Source organism: Pleurodeles waltl, chromosome 11 (genome assembly GCF_031143425.1).
Source record: "Pleurodeles waltl isolate 20211129_DDA chromosome 11, aPleWal1.hap1.20221129, whole genome shotgun sequence".
NCBI classification, from domain to species: Eukaryota; Metazoa; Chordata; class Amphibia; order Caudata; family Salamandridae; genus Pleurodeles; species Pleurodeles waltl.
In genome coordinates, this window is record NC_090450.1 from 92,624,586 (window position 1) to 92,644,878 (window position 20,293).

The 20,293-nt window shown below is 48.4% G+C and overlaps 1 protein-coding gene across 1 annotated transcript in view; it reads right to left on the reverse strand.

Moving 5' to 3' along the window:
* The window catches only part of PRKCI (protein kinase C iota), a 224,825-nt gene extending 218,824 nt beyond the window's left edge, over nucleotides 1-6,001 (reverse strand). The window contains exon 1 of the mRNA XM_069213180.1: nucleotides 5,485-6,001. Within this exon, the coding sequence (XP_069069281.1) occupies nucleotides 5,485-5,564 (80 nt within the window). The 5' untranslated portion in view covers nucleotides 5,565-6,001. The remainder of the gene's footprint in view (nucleotides 1-5,484) is intronic.
* Between the last annotated feature and the right edge of the window lie 14,292 nt (nucleotides 6,002-20,293).

The following is a 20,293-nucleotide window of genomic DNA, read 5'->3' on the forward strand; positions in this document are numbered from 1 at the left end:
GCAGAAAACTGTGGCCGAAATTGTTTGAATAGCGCTCAATGTCCAGATACATAACGGGTGGGAGATGAAAGGTGAAGTAGGGAGGATGGTAGGGGAAGAGTAAATAAAATGGTACCTGAAGCCCAGGGGGTGGACAGCAGAAGGAAACTGATAAAAAAAAAAGTCAATCAATCAGAACTTGGTCGCTGTTACAAACTGTTTAACGGGAAGTGGCATCCGGAAGCGCTGGCCAATCAGAAGGCAACAAATAAGAGTGAAAACAAATGGTAAGCAACTGGCGGACTCCAAACTGCTTACAGTAAGCAATAGTCCCTTGCAGTGACAGTTCATGTGCTGTTGGTAGGCGAGACCTAAACAGAAGGACAGAGTTGCTTTCAGGAAGACCCATTTGTTGTAATCCACAATTTATTCAATTAGGTTGACCAATAATCGGTAATAGTCTGCATCTAAATAAATGGCTTAATAAAGTTGAAATATTTTCCAAAAAATATGCTAAATCCACTAGACATTTAGGCACTTATGGTGCTATGGCACTTCCTATCATGCTAGTTCTTATTAGGCCATATTTGGGACAACAAAGAAGGTTATAGGTGACTGAGACTTCCAAACTAATAACGAAGTCGATGGGGCCAATATAGACCAGCTACAAAGATTTTCCTGCTACTAGTTAAGCCCTGCCTTCGACACAGGGACTCAACTGCTTTCCTCCTCTTTGCATGCACTTTTGGCTTATTTTTCAAAGACATAATGTGTTTGCTTTGTTAGGGACCTTTCACCTGACTGGATCCTCAACCCTAATGGATACTACTAAAGCATTTCCAGCGACCTCCCTCAATGCCAAACCACGTCACCGTTGCTGCCTACGTGTGGCATAACATGAATCTGTTTCCATCATTTTCCTTACCTCTATGGCATTAAGCCCGTCAACCTCATTTAAAGGATGCCAGTAGTGTTAACACAGGTACAAACAATGTGTGTTCATGTTAACAGCAACCAGCAATTACGAAGACTACTAATGACGCTCACACGGCTGCTTTTCATCGCCAGCTACAAGATGACAGTACTGAACGAAAAAAAAAAGAAATTAAAAAAAAAAATCACCGTAACTGGGAACAAAAACATTTGCAGCAGGAATGCCTTGTTTTACCACAAAACAGGATGTAAAAACTCAGCATAAAAACCAACACAAGACACGGCATGCGAAAGCCTGTGGTCCCACTTAGTGCTTAACTCAAACAACTAAGGGCCATATGTATGAACACATTTTCCCATAGGCACAGAATGGGTAAAACCCTTTGATACATCTGGCCCTAAATCGTTTAACCATAAATCAGTGGTTAAAACGGACTGTTACCTAGATATCTACTGAAGCAAAAATCTGCATCCGTTTTTGAGTCCCAATACTGCTTCAAATATCCAAATGACACCTAACTGCCTAGAACTTTAAGGATTTCTAGGTTATTGTTTCTGCCCCATTTGTTTTCCCAACATGTTTGTGTCCCAACAAGTTTCCAACTTTCATCTCCATCTCTAAATGGATTTTCATGCGCAAGTTAATTCAAACCACGGTAGGGTAACATTGGATATGATTATTTTAATATTTCCAAAACTTATATTTCTACTTTATAAGAAAAGCAATCATAGTAGATAAAAACAATAAAAACAGATATTGTCCAGTCAATACAGACACTTCAGAGAAAAGCAAAAAAATGCTTCAAATTTTGAAGCAAAGCTAGATAAAATCAACGACATTCTGCACCAGCTGCATTCCTTGGTCGGACATTTGAAAAGAGACATACATACTGCATCACTGGAACTCCTGCAAGGGATCAAGTTTCAGGCGAATATATACTAAGCTTTGGTGAAGAAGATCAGCATAGGGGAAAACAAAATGCAAAGCTTAGAAACTTCCAAGAGAGACTAGGATCGGAGGGCAGCTCGTTGGACATTTAGATAGAGGATGTAAACTTGGCCATGTTTATAAGAAAACGGCTAACCAGATGCCTTCTTCCACATCAGAAAGGTGATTTAGTAAAGGTCACTCCATGGCTCAAACTTAGAAAGGAAAATTAAGATGATGAGCAAATGAGTCCGACAAGGATGTACACTTGGAAACTGTGGAGAGTAGGGATAAGACACGTTCAAGAAATAGTAAGAGGGAAGGCTTGATTGAAAACTGAGAAACAAAAATCCATTTGTTCACTGAATAAAGTCCACAAAATGAACCACACAACAAAAACCTTGATCTACTAAGGTAGAAGCTCAATAAAAAGGAACAACCTACATTATTTCTGTAGTAAAGATCTGATAAGCCTCTAATTAAGTTTTGACAGAATTAGAGAGGGAACAACTGACAAAACAAGTGGGAGGGGTGGTAGAGGACTTAAGTGAAGAACTTAGCACCTTCACCAAATCATTGAGACAATGTAAAGATTGAGTGTTGTGGATAGGAAATATTTTTGGACATGTCAGGGACTGTGAAAACCTCACTGACGAAACAAATGGCAAAAGGACACAATGCCGTAAGGGAAATCTAAAGCAGTCCTGTTTATGGAAAAATGGAAGACAGGATTGGCATTTCCGAGATTTAAACAGTGATAAAAGTATTACTCACTGAGCAAAAGGTGGGGTTGGTACATTTTGAAATTCATATACTTTACATATCCTTCGTCTAGTACCGTTAATTAACTGTCGTGCCAAAGTTATTCTGACTCTGATACGCTTTCCAGATTGTAGTGAAAATATAACATACATACCTACAAAATAATAATACTTTAGCACAGAGATTATTGAAATGAAAATACATAATCTACAGTGCTGCCTAAAATAATTTTTAAGTATTCTGGAGATTACGTGTGTTTGGCTTCCTTCTTGTGAAGTAATATTCTCTAAGTTTGAGGAATAATAAATAATACCTGAGGCCATGTAAAAGGGGTGGGGGATGTGTGGGTACTCCGTCACTTGGACTGCATTTCTATGTAATCACTGAATGGGGATACTTTGCCAAGAAATGTATATGCAGGGCCACTGGAATTATGTGATTGTTGCGTCCGGGGCTATTTTCACATAATTACAGATTTGCTTCATAATCTATCATCTGCTGCATAATCTGCTAATTAAAAAAAAATTGTGTTACCGCAAACGGTTCAAAAGTTATTAAAAATGGAGCAACACGTGTTGCTGTGAAGTGGAAGGCCCTTTGTGAAGGTTGACTGGTAATCTTTCTGTTGCTTAATGCTTGCTATATTTGGGGGTTAAACTGGTCCTAATGAGCGCAAACAATACCCAGACAGTGTTATCAAGTTTAAAAACGACAAAATGATGAAGTAACACTATTACAAGATGTGCTGCATTAGGCTTCATACTTTGCCTTTACTTGCTGGGTAATTCACTCAACCGTGCCGTGTAATTTGACCCTCTTCTGCCGCATAGATCCAGTGGCCCTGTATATATGTAAGTAATGCATAATAAATGTACAATGCAAGGTGGTTCGAGTGGTAAAAAAAAAAAAATATATATATATATATATATATATATATATATATATATATATATATATATATATATATATATATATATATATATAAAGGGGGTCAAGTTAATAACAGTTTGTGGTATTATTCCAACTATAATTGATAGCAATGAATGATACCACTAGAACTCAGTTTACCAAACTGTGGGTTACGACCCAAGTCGATTTTTAGTTGGTCTGTAAGGTCATAGCAACAAATAAGGCAATAAATAAATGCCTTTAAATTATGTGTCTATCTTTTCACATTTTAAGTACTAACATGTGGAGTGGTGTTTAGTTTTCTTTCACTGACTGCTAAGCGAGGAGTTTTTAAAGTGAATTATATGACAATGTTGCTACAGTACAGAGATTAGTGAATATAAAGGCGTAGGACGTTGTTTTTTTGCAACACACAACATGTAAATACCTGTAAATGAAATGCATGCATTCAGCGTTTAGGAAACCACAAATTAAGCACATTTTTTGTAATTATGGAGGGTGTTGGAAACAGATTTAAATGGATCAAATCAAGACACTTTACTTGGTGATGCAAAAATTCACAGAAACCCGAAATCCACACATTATCATTTGTGTGCTATATAGTTTTGTCAATAACTCTGCATGTCGAGACAAATGTAGTGCCCATTTCATTGCAAAATGTGCTGGCTGTAAATGAAAGAGTGCTACCACGTGATGCTTTAGTTACTTTAAAAAAATCGCCCCGCCTCATGCTCAACGAAGGTGTGGGTGGGGGTGGGGGGGGGGGATGAGCATTAAAGTGTGGATTCTTAAAAATTGGGTCCTGGGCTTAAAAAAAAAATGGGAAGCGCAACACTAGAGGCACAGTTCTATGCACTTAACTTGACACAATGAATTGCATTTTCTTAATCGTTCGCTATCAATACTTCTTTCTGAATCAAAACGTGTTTTGCAAGAACTATGTGCGGACCTGCTTTACATTACATGTGAACCATTTTTAATAGTCTAAACCAACAAAATGAAAAACGCTGCATGGCCTTTAGGTTTATAACCCAAAACATCCGATGGATGTGTTAGAATTTCCATGTTCAATTGCACGTTAGGTTTCGCAAGGAAAAAACATGATTGCTAGCATTCATTTGTAGTAACATTGCACTAAACACGTCAGTGAAACCTGGGGCAGAGAACTGATAAGGTTCATATTTTGTTCCGTTCCCTAAACCCTCCAGCACCCGCCACGCAAAACGAAATCTATTTGACAGGTTACTGAAAGGAAGTCTTAGAGGGACAAGGAAGCAATTACGAAGAGAATTATTCTGGATGCGATCCCATCTGAACCAAATACCATAATCCGTCTTCCAACCAGGAAAAGCAGGTCCGTGTGTGTTAGTAATGAACCCTGAGCACAATGGGAGCGAGAGGGCCTCTACTTTCATTTCAAAGCACTGTGCTGTGTACGTAGTTCAGGCCTGGAAACTTACACCTTGTGACTCAGTCCAGAGGAGGAGGCGAGGATAACTCTGACTAGGGGTCTTAGAAACAGAAGAAGATCCTATAAAGAACTGACTGGCCCCAGACCGCCCTTCCCCAGGTAGGAAACAGCAGCCACATGCGATCCCACGAGCAGAAGCCACAACAACACTAATCACAAACTACGAGCAGGAGACAATCCTACGAGCAGAAACTGCACGATACCTCTCACGAGCGAGCATTTCTACCAGCAAACCACCCCTAAAACCACACATACCACAAACACAGCGCCTCGGCACACAAGCAGCCTTTCAAGGCACTGCGGCGCCTCTCTCAGGGCATGCTGTATCCACCCCGACCTTAGAATAAAGCAGACATATGGAGAAGTTTCAACCCCGCACCCCGTCTCCCAGACACTGCAGTGCCACAGGCGCTGCGATGCTCCTTCCTGTAGCCCCCCCCCCCCTCTCCCTTTCCGTTCCCCCCGTTAAACGGCCCTCTCGGTGCCCGCTGAAGCCACTCACCCCTTGTAGTAAGCTTTCACTCGTATCTGGTGCGCGTTCTCCCGGGGGTGCGCCATGGTGCCGTCTCGCTGCGTGGGCATCTCCGGGGCTGGGGCTCACCTTCCTCGGCCGCCCAGGGAGCGAACACTCCCAGGTCCACCGGCCGCAGTCACCTCCGCCGCCAACTCCGCGGAGCCGGCGGGCCGTACCAAGCAGCCGCGAGCCGAGAGGGGAGAACCTGGATCAAACCAACCTCTCCGCTGGCGCAAAGTGCCCAGGAAGAACCGGGGCCAACCAACTGCTGCTTAGGAAGGGGAATCAGGAAGTGAACGCTAAAATACAAGCTAATCCTATTGTGCGCCTCTGAAACCCACAGAGGTAGCAGCACAGATAGTTCGTGTTACCAGGTGTGTTTCAGTGACGGCGCTGAGGAAATAAAGCGGTAATATATCGCTTTATCACACCCAGCACACCGAGGTAATGTGGTATCTGCCCATCCTCTGAAACTCACTACCTACGTCCCACAACATTCCTCGCTGGCACAATGCAGTGGGGGAGGCGGGGGGAGCGCATGCGCATCTACTGCTGCAAATGTTGCAGTCTCTCCATAAGAAATGTTTTCCTGGTTCAGGTAGGAGTAGGGTGACCATATTTTGAAAAGAAAAACCAGGACAGGTTAGGCATAAAAGTAGGACTAAAGCCTTTAGTATCACTTTCATATATGGCCTGTCTTGTAAAAGAGTGTGTATATATATATATGTGTGAGTGTGTGTGTGTATATATATATATATATATTTATATACACACACCCCCACCCCCACACCCCCACTCCCACCCTCCCAGAAGTATTTAAGACTCTAGAGGTACATGTGAAAGGAGAGCCTACCTTTCACTTCTGATGTGTAGGTTGACCTGACCTTTGTCCCAAAAAACGCAACATTTATTTCAAATTAACAATAGCGTGCACAGGTTGACCTGTCCTTTGCCCCAAAAACCAGTACATTTATGTAAAATGAACAATAACGCCGGGATACCGGGAAAGTCCTCTGAAAACCGGGACTCTCCGGGGAAATCTGGGACATCTGGTCACCCTAAGTAGGAGGCTACAAAGAGAACACAGAAATCATGAAGTATAATGTATAATCTAGGCAGTCAGAACAGTAATTTTACTGACAGGTAGGTAAGAAGGTATTGAATTGAAATTGCATTTATATAGCGCTTAACACCCCCGATGAGGTGTTGAACCGCTTTCCTGTGAGTAGCACACTAGAGGGAGCCTAAAGTTAGTAGTCAGCCCATTGGGTATTGGAGATAGTCTTGCATGCTAAAATAAACAATTACATGCATTAGTTTCTTGGTGGTTCATTTGTGACAGGTGTGATCCTTAGAGGGGGTATGAGAGCAGAAAATCATTTAAAAAACAGCTTGAAAGTAGGCAGGGTGATATTTACGAGTAGTTTATACACAGAAGAGACATACAGCATTTGTTTGGCACTTTTTATTCGTAAAATGTGCCCCTGGTATGTTTACCAATCTCATGAATCTTTGAATAACAATCATGTGAAACATAATTCTCAAGAAAACATTGTGACAGCCATAATATTGTGGGTTAAATGTTGGTGAAACTGCAAAAAAAAAGCTTGCCAAAACTTGCCCTTGCAAAATATATGTTATACTTTCATCAAAATTACTCTTATTACACAAAACACATTTAAAGGTCTGAAGCAGGGATATGTCATTCCACGCACATTTTTCAATCTGTATACAGCTGATTTAGATGCGGATTTGCTGAAAGTAAATATTTTCCCACCGAAGTTAGGCCACATCAAATTACCTATCATTCATCATTGGTCGAAAAGCACCAAGTCATCCAAGACGCAAATTGGTATGGAGAGGGCCCTGGTATACTTCATTTATACAATAACAAATAACTTCCTGCTCACAAATGCTGCAAAAACTAAAGTTTTAGTTTTTGATCAAAGGACTAAGAAACATCAGCTGAAATGGCAGTTGGGCCCCCTAAGTATAATCACAATGTGCAAATACAACTATCTCGGTGTCTGGGTGTTGGACTCTGACAAATCCTTTTTGCATGCAAAGGCCTTGAAAGATAAAGCAGCCGAAATGGTGTTTGCTTTAACCAAAACTCAATTATATTCTACAGAGTCCTACGTTCAAGGGAATCCAAATAGTAACACAGGCCAAATTCCTACCCACCATAAGCAATGGACACCTTGCGTTTCGTGGCATGCTCACAGAGACACTAGAGTGCTACCACAAAGCTGCGTACAGAAAAATATTCCTTTTCCTCAAAACTACCAGACATATACTGATCCGATTAGAATTTGGACTAGTCAAAATGGATATTGAGTGTAAAAATGATCTAATTAAATATTACCATCAAGTGGCCAGAGCAGACACTGATTCAATAAAAGGTGCTTTGCATGTGATATTCCAGGATCATAAGAGCAACTGGCCAAGGTATCTTGGCAGTGCAATACACACTGAACTTGACCAAATAGTGCTTAACTGACCCAGTCGTAACAGCACAGCAGCTAAAGAGGACCTTAGAAGAACAGGGTAAGCACATAGCACAGGCACAGGATATTGACAACATTAAAAAAGTCTCAGGGGTAATGGTCTCGACAAATCACATGAAGCCACTAGTTGCCAGCCAAATTTGAGAGTAGCCATGGGAAGACAAGCTCTCAGGAACATTCTGCTGACTAGGCATCTTACACTGCCTGTATGGGAATACAGGGCCCACTGGAAAAAGTACCCATCGGAATACAGGCAATGCAGACTGTCCTCATATTCCACAGAATCTGTTGAAAACATAGTATGTGGCTGCCCAGTTATGCTCCTTCATAAGAACATAAAAAGAGGCAGTGGCACATACTTTTACATATGATATCCCGAAGGATCTAGCACGGATTGGCAAGTTTTTTGCTATAGCTGGAAGGCTATTGCAAGATGCCTGTTCACCTCCGGAGTCATCCTCCTGATAACAGCCAGGGGGAAGACACTTGAATTTAAGCAGAGTCACTAGCCCATAGGATTGGCAACGCTGGTCAATTCGGCTTTCTGCACATTCAGAAGCATGCCTATTTACAAACTGTGACGGATTACTGGTGTTCGATGCTGTTGGTTTTCTCTTCGAGACCCCATAGTTTTAGTCACTGGACGTGGCTTGACAACTTGACACTTTGTACTTAGAAGATCATATCTGTTTCACTTGAATGGTTAACTCCAGATGAGTTTCAAACCCCCATGATACATTGTCTCTTATGCTACTTTTTTTGCCTGGAGAGCTCATACTATATGCTTGCAATTGCATATTAGCGGGTTTTTGTACTTGCACTTTGAAAATCATGCCTGTTTTCCAGCTTCATCTGAACGGATACTTCTGATGTGTCTTTAACTCCCAGAGATGTATTCCCTTAGTCACTGTTCTTTCTTCTGCTAGTTCCTGATGGGTCTTAGCACATGCACCTTAAAAATTATGCCGGTCTTCTAACTTTGTCTGAAGGGTTACATCTGATGTGTTTTAAACTTCCATTGATGCATTGTTTTTACATGGTGTTCATTTTTGTGCCTGGCGATCCCATATTACTAGCGGGGCTATCACTGCATATATCGTCTTTATGTGATGTAAGCAGCGTTTCTGCTTTTCGTTTGACCTATGGTGCATGAGACTTGGAAATTGGACACGTTACCCGCTCTTGTCAACATTATTGGGGTCATTACAACATTGGCGGTAAATGCCGCTTATCGTCGTGCAGAAGACCACCACCACACCGCCGCACCTGCAGAATTCCGCAACAGCTATTATGACCCATAGCTCGGAATCTGCCAAAATTTAGACACCCACACAAGTCACACCAAAGGTCAGTGATAAACTGCCAATAACAAAACCTCAACTGTCACGCCAACAGGAATACGCCCACACTATCACGACCCACGAATCCACCCGGCGGTCTTTCAACCGCGGTATTCCATTGGCGGTACACACCGCCGCACTCAAACTACACACACATTTACAAAACACTACCACATTGGACAATTCCAAATACACACACCTGATACACATACACACACCACTCCCACACATCCAATACAATATAAAACACACACCCACATCACCCACAAACCCTTACGACCACAATTGCGACTAAAGGCCAGAGAGAGACACCACAATCTACAAACTAGCATCCACAGGCACTCAACACCATCACTCACACAACATCCACGCACAAAACACCGCACATCCCTAAACATCACCCCACACATCACACCACACACCACCCCACACATCACCCACACCACCCCATGGCACCGCAAAGTCACCCCAGGTTCTCTGAGGAGGACCTCAGGGTCATGGTGGAGGAAATCATCCGGGTAGAGCCACAGCTATTCGGATCACAGGTGCAGCACACCACCATAGCTAGGAAGATGGAGCTATGGCACCGAATCGTGGACAGGGTCAACCAGTGGGACAGCACCCAAGAACACGGGATGACATCAGGAAGAGGTTGAACAACCTACGGGGGAAGGTGCATTCCGTGGTCTCAAGACACCACATTGGGGTTCAGAGGACTGGCGGCAGACCCCCACCTCCTCCCCCACAACTAACAACATGGGAGGAGCAGGTCTTGGCTATACTGCATCCTGAGGGCCTCACAGGAGTAGCTGGAGAAATGGACTCTGGTAAGTCAAATCTTAACTATTACATCCCCCACCCTACCTGCATGCTATCACATACCCCCACCCTCGCCCTCACACCCATCACTCCAACTCCTCACATATGTCCCACTATCACAAACCACACATCCCAACACCAAGCCCTGCATGCAACACTGAAGCATGGACACCCATCACCAATGCATGGCCACTGCACATACCCACACACACCCCTAAACAATTATCACACAAGGTCCCACACAATAATGCAAGCACTGGGGTACAGGGTCACCCACCCATTGCACACCATGCCACACACAGATGCAATAATCATGCCTTTACACCCATGCAGGACCCCTACCCAACGTCACCAGACAGGAGGTCCACTCTACCCACAGAAGAGGCCCACAGTGATGACAGCAGCTCTGTCCAACTGAATCTAGATGACCAGCCCGGCCCATCTGGGACCTTGGGACAGTAGGTTCCCCTCACACTGGCACAAGCCACAACAGAGCCTCTACCCTCTGGAAACACCAGCACAGCACCCACCAGCGGGCCCATACCTCTGTCCCCAGGACAAGTCAAGCAGAAGTGTGTCCACCACTACAGGGAACCCAGGCTAACCCACCACCCCAACAACACCAGGGACCTGGGGGCAGTGGTATTGGGCACACAGTTCAGGGGACAGAGGCCCAGGAACACAGGGGAACTGGGAGGGCTGCTGTGCGACAGGGGGAGGACAGGCCCAGGGAACCCACTCTCCACGAGGCCCTCTCCAACATTATGGGAGCCTACCATCATTCCCAGGAGACGATGGCAACGGTACTGGCCAAGTTGCAGGAGACCCAGCGGCTGCAGGATGAACAGTATTTGGGGTTCAGGGAGGAACTCAAATCCATCAACACCACCCTTGGCACCATTATAGGGGTGCTGCAGGAACTCGTCAACACCAGGAGGGGCACTGTGGCACAACAAGGGGCCCCTGACACTAGCCTCGATGATGAACTGCCCACCACCTCCGCCGGCGGTAGTGGACAGGAGGCACCACCACAGCACCACAACACCAGCACCTCACCCCCTGCAGATGGAGGACCACCCCGCAAGCGGTCCCTGAGATATAGGACAAAGACAGAGAACAATGCCAAGACCCCCGCCAAGAAATGAGACCACCCTGATTGTCATCCTTCTGTCCCACTTTGTCACCCTGTCCAACCTTTAACTGCCCTAGCTCCACTTCCTATGCCCCTTTCGACAATGCACCTGTGAGACTAATAGACTGGACTCTGCCATGGACATTCCGCCACCATCACCCCTGACCATTTTACAACCCCCTCCAATATTGAGCACTTAAATAAACACCCTTAAAGCACAAAACAATCTGGAGTCAGTCTGTGCTTTCGAAAATGTGTATTTGCAATAACTGTGTAAAAATGCTATATCCATTGTATTGTCAACATACCTATGTCACACAGCTCTAGTCCATGAGGAACAAAGCAAATGTCACACAGTAAGACCCACATCTGTGAAATTGAAAGGGAAAGTGACAACTCAGGGTCCATACACTGGGTGAAAGTGATAGATAGATGAGAGGTAGAACAATTATATCAGATGTAGCAGGCAGTGATGTCTTCTTACCTGTGTCTCACTGGAAATATTGATGAATCACTGTGTTTCTGTTGTCGATGTCCTCTTCTTCTGCTTCCTCTCCTTCACTGTACACAGGCTCCACAGCTGCCACAACACTTCCATCTGGACCATCCTCCTGCAGAAAAGGCACCTGTCGTCGCAAAGCCAAGTTGTGAAGCATACAGAAGGCCACGATGATCTGGCACACCTTCTTTGGTGAGTAGAATAGGGAACCACCTGTCAGATGGAGGCACCTGAACCTGGCCTTCAGGAGGGCGAAGGTCCTCTCTATAACCCTCCTAGTTTGCCCATAAGGTACATTGTAGCATTCCTCTGCCCTTTTTTTTTCAAATATATTTTTATTTAACTGTTTGCTGTTTTACATTTGTAGGTCATTTTACAGTAACGTTTTGTCATTATTATACACATCTCTTAAGTTGTCCGCACCACTGTTTTGCTTTGTTTGCATTGTGTTTCACAATTACTTGCTCAATTCAGTAGTTTAATAATACTTGTGTAATATTGCTCCCATCACTTAATCAATCCGACTTTATGGAGACAGTACTTACAGTGCCCCTCGTTACTTTTAATATTGGTGACCTGATAACAGACTTAACTCCACTTCAAACTGTATATAGGCTTAATGGCTCATGTGGGTGTGGCTGCTTAACTTCAGAGAGGGGGGGTTGACATAGAGTTTCATACTATGTAGGAGCGGTCTATCTACTATTCCCCTCCCTCCTTCGTTCTTTTAGTTATTGCGTCCTGTCCTCTGTACTCGCTCCCTCTGCGCCCGGGCCAGCGGGGCTCCTGATGTTCCTCCCATCCTGTTTTCTGGAACTTTCGCTTACAAGCACATCAGGTGACCCTCTCAAGTGGTTCCTCCCATCCCCTCAGGTACCATTGGTCCCTTCGTTAGGCCGTCCCACCTTATCACTAGGTTTTCCCACTCCGGAGCGATGGGTGTCTGGCGGGCTCCCCTGGCCTCCTCGGCCTTAAGGACCTGTAGTTCAGCTCTGGACCATCTTGTGACATCGCCTCTCCATTCTGTCAATGAAGGGGGTGCATTTGATTTCCAACCCTTCGTAATCAGCCTTTTGTAAAGGGCCAGGGACAGGTCAAGGAAGCGACTCTCTACCCTGCTCCATTTGGCACTAGCTCTGAGGCCCAATAGACAAATGTCGGGGGTTGGCCGGAGTTCCGTACCGAACAGCTCCATGAGATTAGTCGTCATCGCCGTCCATCCCCTCTGGAGCATCGTGCATCCCCACATCATATGATCAAAGTCGGGTTCCCCGTCTCCACATCTGGGGCAAGTCCTGGGCTCCCCCCCGTATATGCGGTGCAGTCGTTGAGGAGTAAGGTATGTTCTGTGTAGATAGTTGTATTGTATGTATCTCAGCCTAGTGTTGCGTGAGATCACCCCAGGGTAAGCAAGTGCTCTAGTCCACTCTGACTCGGTCAGGTCCCGCCCAATTGTCTTCACCCATTTTTCTCTTAGGGGTCGCAGGAGATCCACTGCTACCTCTATCTGGGCCCTGTATATTTTTGCTATTAGGTGAGTTTCCTCTCCCTCTGTCAGCAGGAGGTGCAACACTCCGTGGGGAGCGGGTTCTGCATTGACCGTGGTCCAATGCTCCTTCAGGGTATGCACCAGCCTTCCAAAGAGTAAAAACTGTCCTATTGGGACCCCCCCCTCTACTACATCAGCAAAGCTCCTCAGCACCCCCTCCCTGAATAGCTCCCCCACTGTCTCTATCCCTGCTCTCGTCCAAGGCCCCAAACCCAGTCCCCCTGGCCCCTCCGCCCTCACGTCCAGAGCGACGGCCGCCAGCGGCAGAGCGGGAGAGTACGGTGGCCCCACTCCAGTCCTCCTCTCACATTGTTTCCAGCATCTCATCGCCACATTGTACATTATGTTGCCTCTAATGGGGGCCATCTTCCTGCCCGCCATATTTGCTGCAATCTGAGCTATGTCAATTTCACCGTTCGCGGTGGCCAGGTCCAGCCGCCCCCTACCCGCTAGCCAGCCGGCCACCCATTGTAACTGAGATGCCAGGTAATAGCCTACGAAATCTGGGGCGCCCAGGCCTCCCAACCTCGTCGGCCTACAGATGGTCGAGAGCGCAGTTCTTCTGCGGCCCTCATCCCATATTAGTTCTCTGAGCAAGGCGTTCAACTCTCGGAACCATGCCGCGGGGATCTGTAGTGGTAAGTTAGCAAAATAGTAGAGGAGGCGTGGTAGCATGACCATTTTTGAGAGCGCCACCCTGGCCATGATTGTTAGTTTTAATGATCTCCAAAACCCCACCGAGGAGCGCAATGATCTAAGCGTCCTGCCGAGGTTACCGTCCCTAAGATCGTTTAATTCGTGAAATATCTGTATGCCCAAGTATTTAAATGTCCGCGGGGCCCAATTTACGTCAGCTGGGCACGCATCTGGGCGTGCACTGTCTGACATCACGGGGAATACATATGTTTTCCTCCGATTAAGTCGGAGTCCCGATAGGCCCCCGAAGTCTTCCAGTATTCCCAATGCCCACGTGAGTCCTCTTGACGCGTCCCTCATGTAAATAAGTATATCATCTGCATACAGGGAGACTATATGTTCGGACGGACCCCAGATAATACCCTTGCCCACGCCTTCACATCGCAGCTGCGATGCCAGGGGTTCGATTGCCAGGGCAAACAGTAGCGGGGACAAGGGGCAGCCCTGCCTAGTTCCCCTGTATACTGGGTATGCACTAGAGATCATCCTTCCGGTTTTAACTCTTGCTAACGGGGATGAGTACAGCAAGTCCACCCATTTTACCCAGTTCTCCCCCAGACCCATTTTAAGCATCACAGTCCTTAAATAGTCCCATCTGATGGAATCGAAGGCCTTCTCGAAATCCACCGCGAGTAAGGCTCCCTCTGGTGGTCTCTGATCCCTGGGCATGTGCAAGATCGTAAACACCCTTCTCAGGTTCAGGGAGGTACTACGGCCGGGGACAAAACCATTCTGGTCAGCGTGCACTAACTTTGTCATGAGAGGGAGCAACCGGGCAGCCATTATCTTACTAAGTATTTTGAAGTCGCTGTTTAACATAGATAAAGGCCTAAAGTCCGTCACCGGAGCTTCCCTGTCTTTTGTCTTGGGGAGCGGTACCACCAAAGCCTCCCGCATTGTCTGTGGTAGTTCTCCATATTGCAGCGCCTCCGCGTACAACCCTGTCAATTGGGGGGCCAGCAGCAATTTGTATTTTTTATAGAAATCCATGGGGAGACCGTCTGTCCCTGGGGTCTTTCCGGGTGCTAACTGTTCTATAGCTTCATTTACTTCCTCTAGCGTTACTGGTCCCCCCAGGCTGTCTCTCTCATCTGCGCTCAGTGTTGGTAGTGGGATTTGCTGTAGGTATCTATTGAAAGATTCCATCTGCAATTCGCTGGGTTTCCCGTACAACTGCGAGTAATACTCTCTGAACGCATCGTTTATGGAGCCCGGTCTGAGTCTGCGAGACCCCTCCCCGTCTATTACACATGTGATGGGCTCACCCTGCTCTCCCGGGCGGACCAGCCACGCCAGTAGTCTCCCCGATCTACCCTCTTCCGCATGTAGGGATGCTAGATATTTTTGCCTGTCGTGGCACCGGAGTTGCTCTTCAATGCAGGAGTGTTCCCTACAAGCTCGGTTATATTCTTCATTCTCCTGCGCTGTCTTCCCTTGTCCCAACTCCCTCTCGTGCATATCCTTCTCCAGGTCATTCAATTCTTTTTCAAGTGTACGCCTCACCCCCACCGACTGCCCCAGGCAGAAGCCCCTTGTCACTACCTTAAGCGCCTCCCATTCTAAGGCCCTAGAAGGAGTAGACCCCTTATTCGTCTCAATATATTCTGCCAAGTGGCCGCGTAGGGCCTCTCTGTACGCCTGGTCCTCAAGTGCCGAGGGAGAAAGCCTCCATGATGGTATAAGGGGTCTATCCTCCGACATCCTCATCGTTATTAACAAGGGATTATGATCAGACAAAGTGCGGGCTAAGTATTCTGAGCGTGTCATATTACTTATCAGGCCTGCTGTGCAGACTACTCTGTCAATTCTGGTATGCACTCGGTGGAGACCCGAGTAGTATGAATATTCACTAGACGTTGGGTGGTGCATTCGCCAGACGTCCGACAACCCCCACATGTCCAGCCACTCACTCAGCCTTCTGGCTGTTTTGATTGTCGCTGCCCCATGCAGAGGCGGGGTGGACCTGTCCAGATTTGTGTCTAGTACTGCATTGAAGTCCCCCCCTACTAATAGCTCCCCAGCGCTTTGGCGTGTGAGGTGTCTCGATAGGCTCGTCATAAAGGGGACCTGGTCTTGGTTGGGGGCGTATATGCAGCTTAAGACTATTGGGATACCTTGTAGCTTCCCTTCCAATATCACGAATCTTCCCTCCCGGTCTATATTGGAAGAGGTCAATATGAAGGGGACCCCCGCTCTGATCCATACTAAAGCGCCCCTTGCATAAGCTGAGTATTCTGTTGCAAACACCTGCCCCCTCCACCTGCGCCTTAGCTTCTCTCCCTCTCCAGACGCCAGGTGTGTTTCCTGTAGTAATGCCAACTGTACTCCCCTTCTCTTTAAGTAAGAGAGTATTTTGTGCCTTTTAGCTGGAGTGCCCATCCCCCTAACGTTCCAGGTCAATAAATTATAGTCCGCCATTTCATGATTTCATTCTGGTGACAATACCCCCGCTTCTCCCCAGTCGCAAGGATATTTTCCCACATCATCATGTCTTTGCCGCAGTCAAATTCCGCCACCCACATTGCCATATTAACTTGTAACTGTGTATCCCAACTCCCCATCCCCAGGGCACCTCCTAACCTGTAGGCTGCCCAGTAAACTATGCAACCGTGCAACTTGTTCAACTTTTGATCAGCGGTACTCGCCATTTTGAATGGGCGAGGTTCTGTTCCGGGGGGTGGCCAAGTCCGGAGGGGCCGCCATTACGCTTGACATGCCCAGTCCCCGGCGCCTTCCGCAGGCCCTGGCTAGCCAAGTTCGTCAGCTGTTTGTGGGGTCACCTTCGGGGCTCGGGCTGAATGCTCCAGGTCTTCCGCAGAGGACACCAATGTGTCGTCCGTTTCATTCCCAGAACCTTCCTGAGGGGATGCCTCCCCACCCATGCGTGCTGCCGCTTCCAGTGCTTCCTTCCTGCCTTTCTCTTTCTGTGTTTGTGTGGGCGCCAGTCGTCTGCGGTCTCTGGTCTTCCTTCCCTTCAGGGCTCGGCGAGCATTGCCACCGGTCGGGCCCTCTCCAACGGGACCCCCCGCCTGAGGGCCACGTGACTCAAGCCATTCCCATGCCTCCTCAGGGGATTGGAGGAATGTTGTCTTCCCTTCCAGCATCACTCTCAATCTGGCTGGGTAGAGTAGCGAATACTGGATTCCCTCCTCTCTTAGGGCTCTCTTAACTGCCAGAAACGAAGACCGCTTGTTTTGCACCTCCAGGGTAAAGTCCGGGAACAGTGTCACCTCCCCATTTGCGACTTTAAATGGGCCCGTCTCCCTGGCCCTTTGCAGGAGGGAGTCCCTGTCTCTGTAGTGTAAGAGTTTAGCTATCACGGCCCGGGGGGGTCTCCCCGGGGCAAGGGGCCTCGCCGGCACCCGGTGTGCTCGTTCCAGCGTGTAGAATGGGGTCAAGCGCCCCGGCGCCACTGAGGTACTGAACCATTTCTCCAGAAATTCAACAATGTTCTCCCCCTCAGCCCCCTCCGGGAGGCCCACCACGCGCACATTGTTCCTTCTGTTCCTCCCCTCCGCATCTTCAGCTCTTTTTTCGAGTCGCGCCACTCTGTCGGCCAGGGAGGTCACTTCAGCCCTCAGGTCTTTCTGCTTTGGTGCTATCTCGGCCAGTACAGTTTCTGTCTCTTTGACTCTGTCTGCCAGTTTATGGTGGTCCGCTCTCAGTAGGCTCACCTCCACAGCTACTTGACTGATCTCCCGTTGCAACGTTGTTTTGGTGTCTTCGATCGCCCCGAGTATTTTATCTAAAGTGTCCTGGACTTTGATCTGCATGTGGCCCTGTGGGTCCGAGTCATCGCTCCCGGCCTGAGCTGCAGCGGCCATGGTTCTGTTCTTGTGGCGGCTCCTGGGGGGCATCTGATCAACAGCGGACCTCGCCCCGACAGCTGCCCCAGCTGTTTCAGTTGTTCCGCTTCGGAATGCCTCTCCCCAGGCGCTCTACGTTTAAGCGCTATCCATCTCAGCTCCAGGTCCTTTAGCCCGTCATGGACTCTCAACTGTCACTCTTCATCGTGGCACTAAATTTCCTCCCGCTTGTCTCCCTTGTTGCACCAGGGACACTTCTGTGCTCAGTCCTACTCCTTTATGGATCTCCAGTACTCCAATGCGCCCGGGGGAGTCCACGGTTCAACCTTTTAGGCAATCCGCCCCTCGCCCCCGGGGGCGCGATCCGCCATCCGCCAGCTTCATCAGTCGGCCCTTTTTCCTCGCTTGCTTGATCCTATCTTCTGGGTTCCTCAGCCCCGGGTACTCATTCAACCCCCATGGGTCACGGGCCACCTCCGTCCGGGGCCACCCCGATCCGGCCCCCGGCTCGGTCAAACCAGCCACCATGCATCTAGCTCACCGGTGTCTGCAGGGGTCCACCAGGTCCCGTTATCCCTCGTTCTCTCCGCTTCTTCGGTGTGTACCAGGGCCCAAAGGCCCACCTCAAGTCAAGCGGCCCCGCAGTTTGACCCCGGGTCACGTCGCTACCTCGAAATCGTTCCACACTGCCTCTCTCTCGCTCTTGGCCTCGCTTCGTCCCCAATCCTTCCTAGGGGCCTCGTCCGTGGCCCAGAGTAGCACCACTTCACCACCCGTCAGAGTGCGACTTCCGCTGGGCCACCAGAACCCAAATGGCATCTCCACCCCAGCTCGTAGTCTCCGCCGGCAACCTCTGCTTTCTTCAGCCTCCGGGTCGCCTCAACCTGCAGCCCTGCCCGTGGCCGCGGCCCCGATCTCGGGCCTGCCCCCTGTGTTCTTCTGGGGTCACCCGTATCCAGTGTCTCAGTCTCCGTGCGCCTCCACAGTGCGCGATCTTAGCTGGGCCCTCACCACTTCGGCCCCCAGGGTCGCCGCAGGGGCCCACACACGCTCGGCCCTCTCCTCTGGTCCACGCAAGGCCTCCGGGCCGCCTCAACCTACGGCCCCGCCCAAGGCCGCGACCTCGATCCCGTTCCTGCCCCCTCTGTTATTCCGGGGCCGCGCGCTTCCAGTGGCACAGTCTCTGTGCGCTTCAGCTGTGCGCGATCTCACCTGGGCCCCCTGCCCCCCGCCAGCACCTCCGCCGCTGCCGGAGAGCCTGCTCGGCGCCTCCCGCTGTTCTGTGCCGTCCGTGCACTCACCACTTCGGCTCTCGGCACCACGCAAGGCCGCGGCCTCTGTCACGTGCTCAGACCCGCAGACTCCGAAGTCCCCGACGGGCAGATTCGGCACCCCCGGGGTCGCCGCAGGGGCCCACACACGCTCGGCCCCTCCGGAGCTAAGAGTTCAGGCGTGCGCCATCTCCGGGTCCTTGGCCACGCCCCCCGTAGCGTTCCTCTGCCCTTGTCCTGGGATTCCTCACTGGGGTCAGTAGCCATGACAGGTTGGGGTAGCCAGAGTCACCTGCAAATGTCGAGGGAAATCTGTTAGACACACACTAACTCTTAGGGACATCCCCAGACCCAGACACCTAGTCACACTGTATAGGCTCCATCTCCTCACCTAATAGCCACACACGGTGCCTCTGGAGTTGCCCCATCACATAAGGGATGCTGCTATTCCTCAAAATGTAAGCGTCATGCACTAAGCCAGGAAACTTGGCATTCACATGGGAGATGTACTGGTCGGCCGAACACACCATCTGCACATTCATTGAATGGTAACTCTTCCGGTTTCTGTACACCTGTTCACTCCTGCGGGGGGGACCAAGGCCACATGTGTCCCATCAATGGCACCTATGATGTTGGGGATATGTCCCAGGGCATAGAAGTCACCTTTCACTGTAGGCAAATCCTCCACCTGAGGGAAAACGATGTAGTTGCGCATGTGTTTCAGCAGGGCAGACAACACTCTGGGCAACATGTTGGAAAACATAGGCTGGGACATCCCTGATGCTATGGCCACTGTTGTTTGAAAAGACCCACTTGCCAGGAAATGGAGTACTGACAGCACCTGCACTAGAGGGGGGATGCCTGTGGGATGGCAGATTGCTGACATCAGGTCTGGCTCCAACTGGGCACACAGTTCTAGGATTGTGGCACAATCAAGTCTGTAGGTGACAATTACATGTCGCTCCTCCATTATCAACAGGTCCACCAGCGGTCTGTACTCCCGAGGATGCCGCCACCTCCTCATCTGTCCCAGCGGACGTGCTCTATGGAGGAGAACAGCGAGCAGAGAGTCAACCAACACTGAGGTACGTTAACACAACTTTATTCCTCAATTTTTTAAAACCGCTATGTGCCTGTATTAGTGTGTATGCAAGACCTAGATATGTGTGACGTATTTA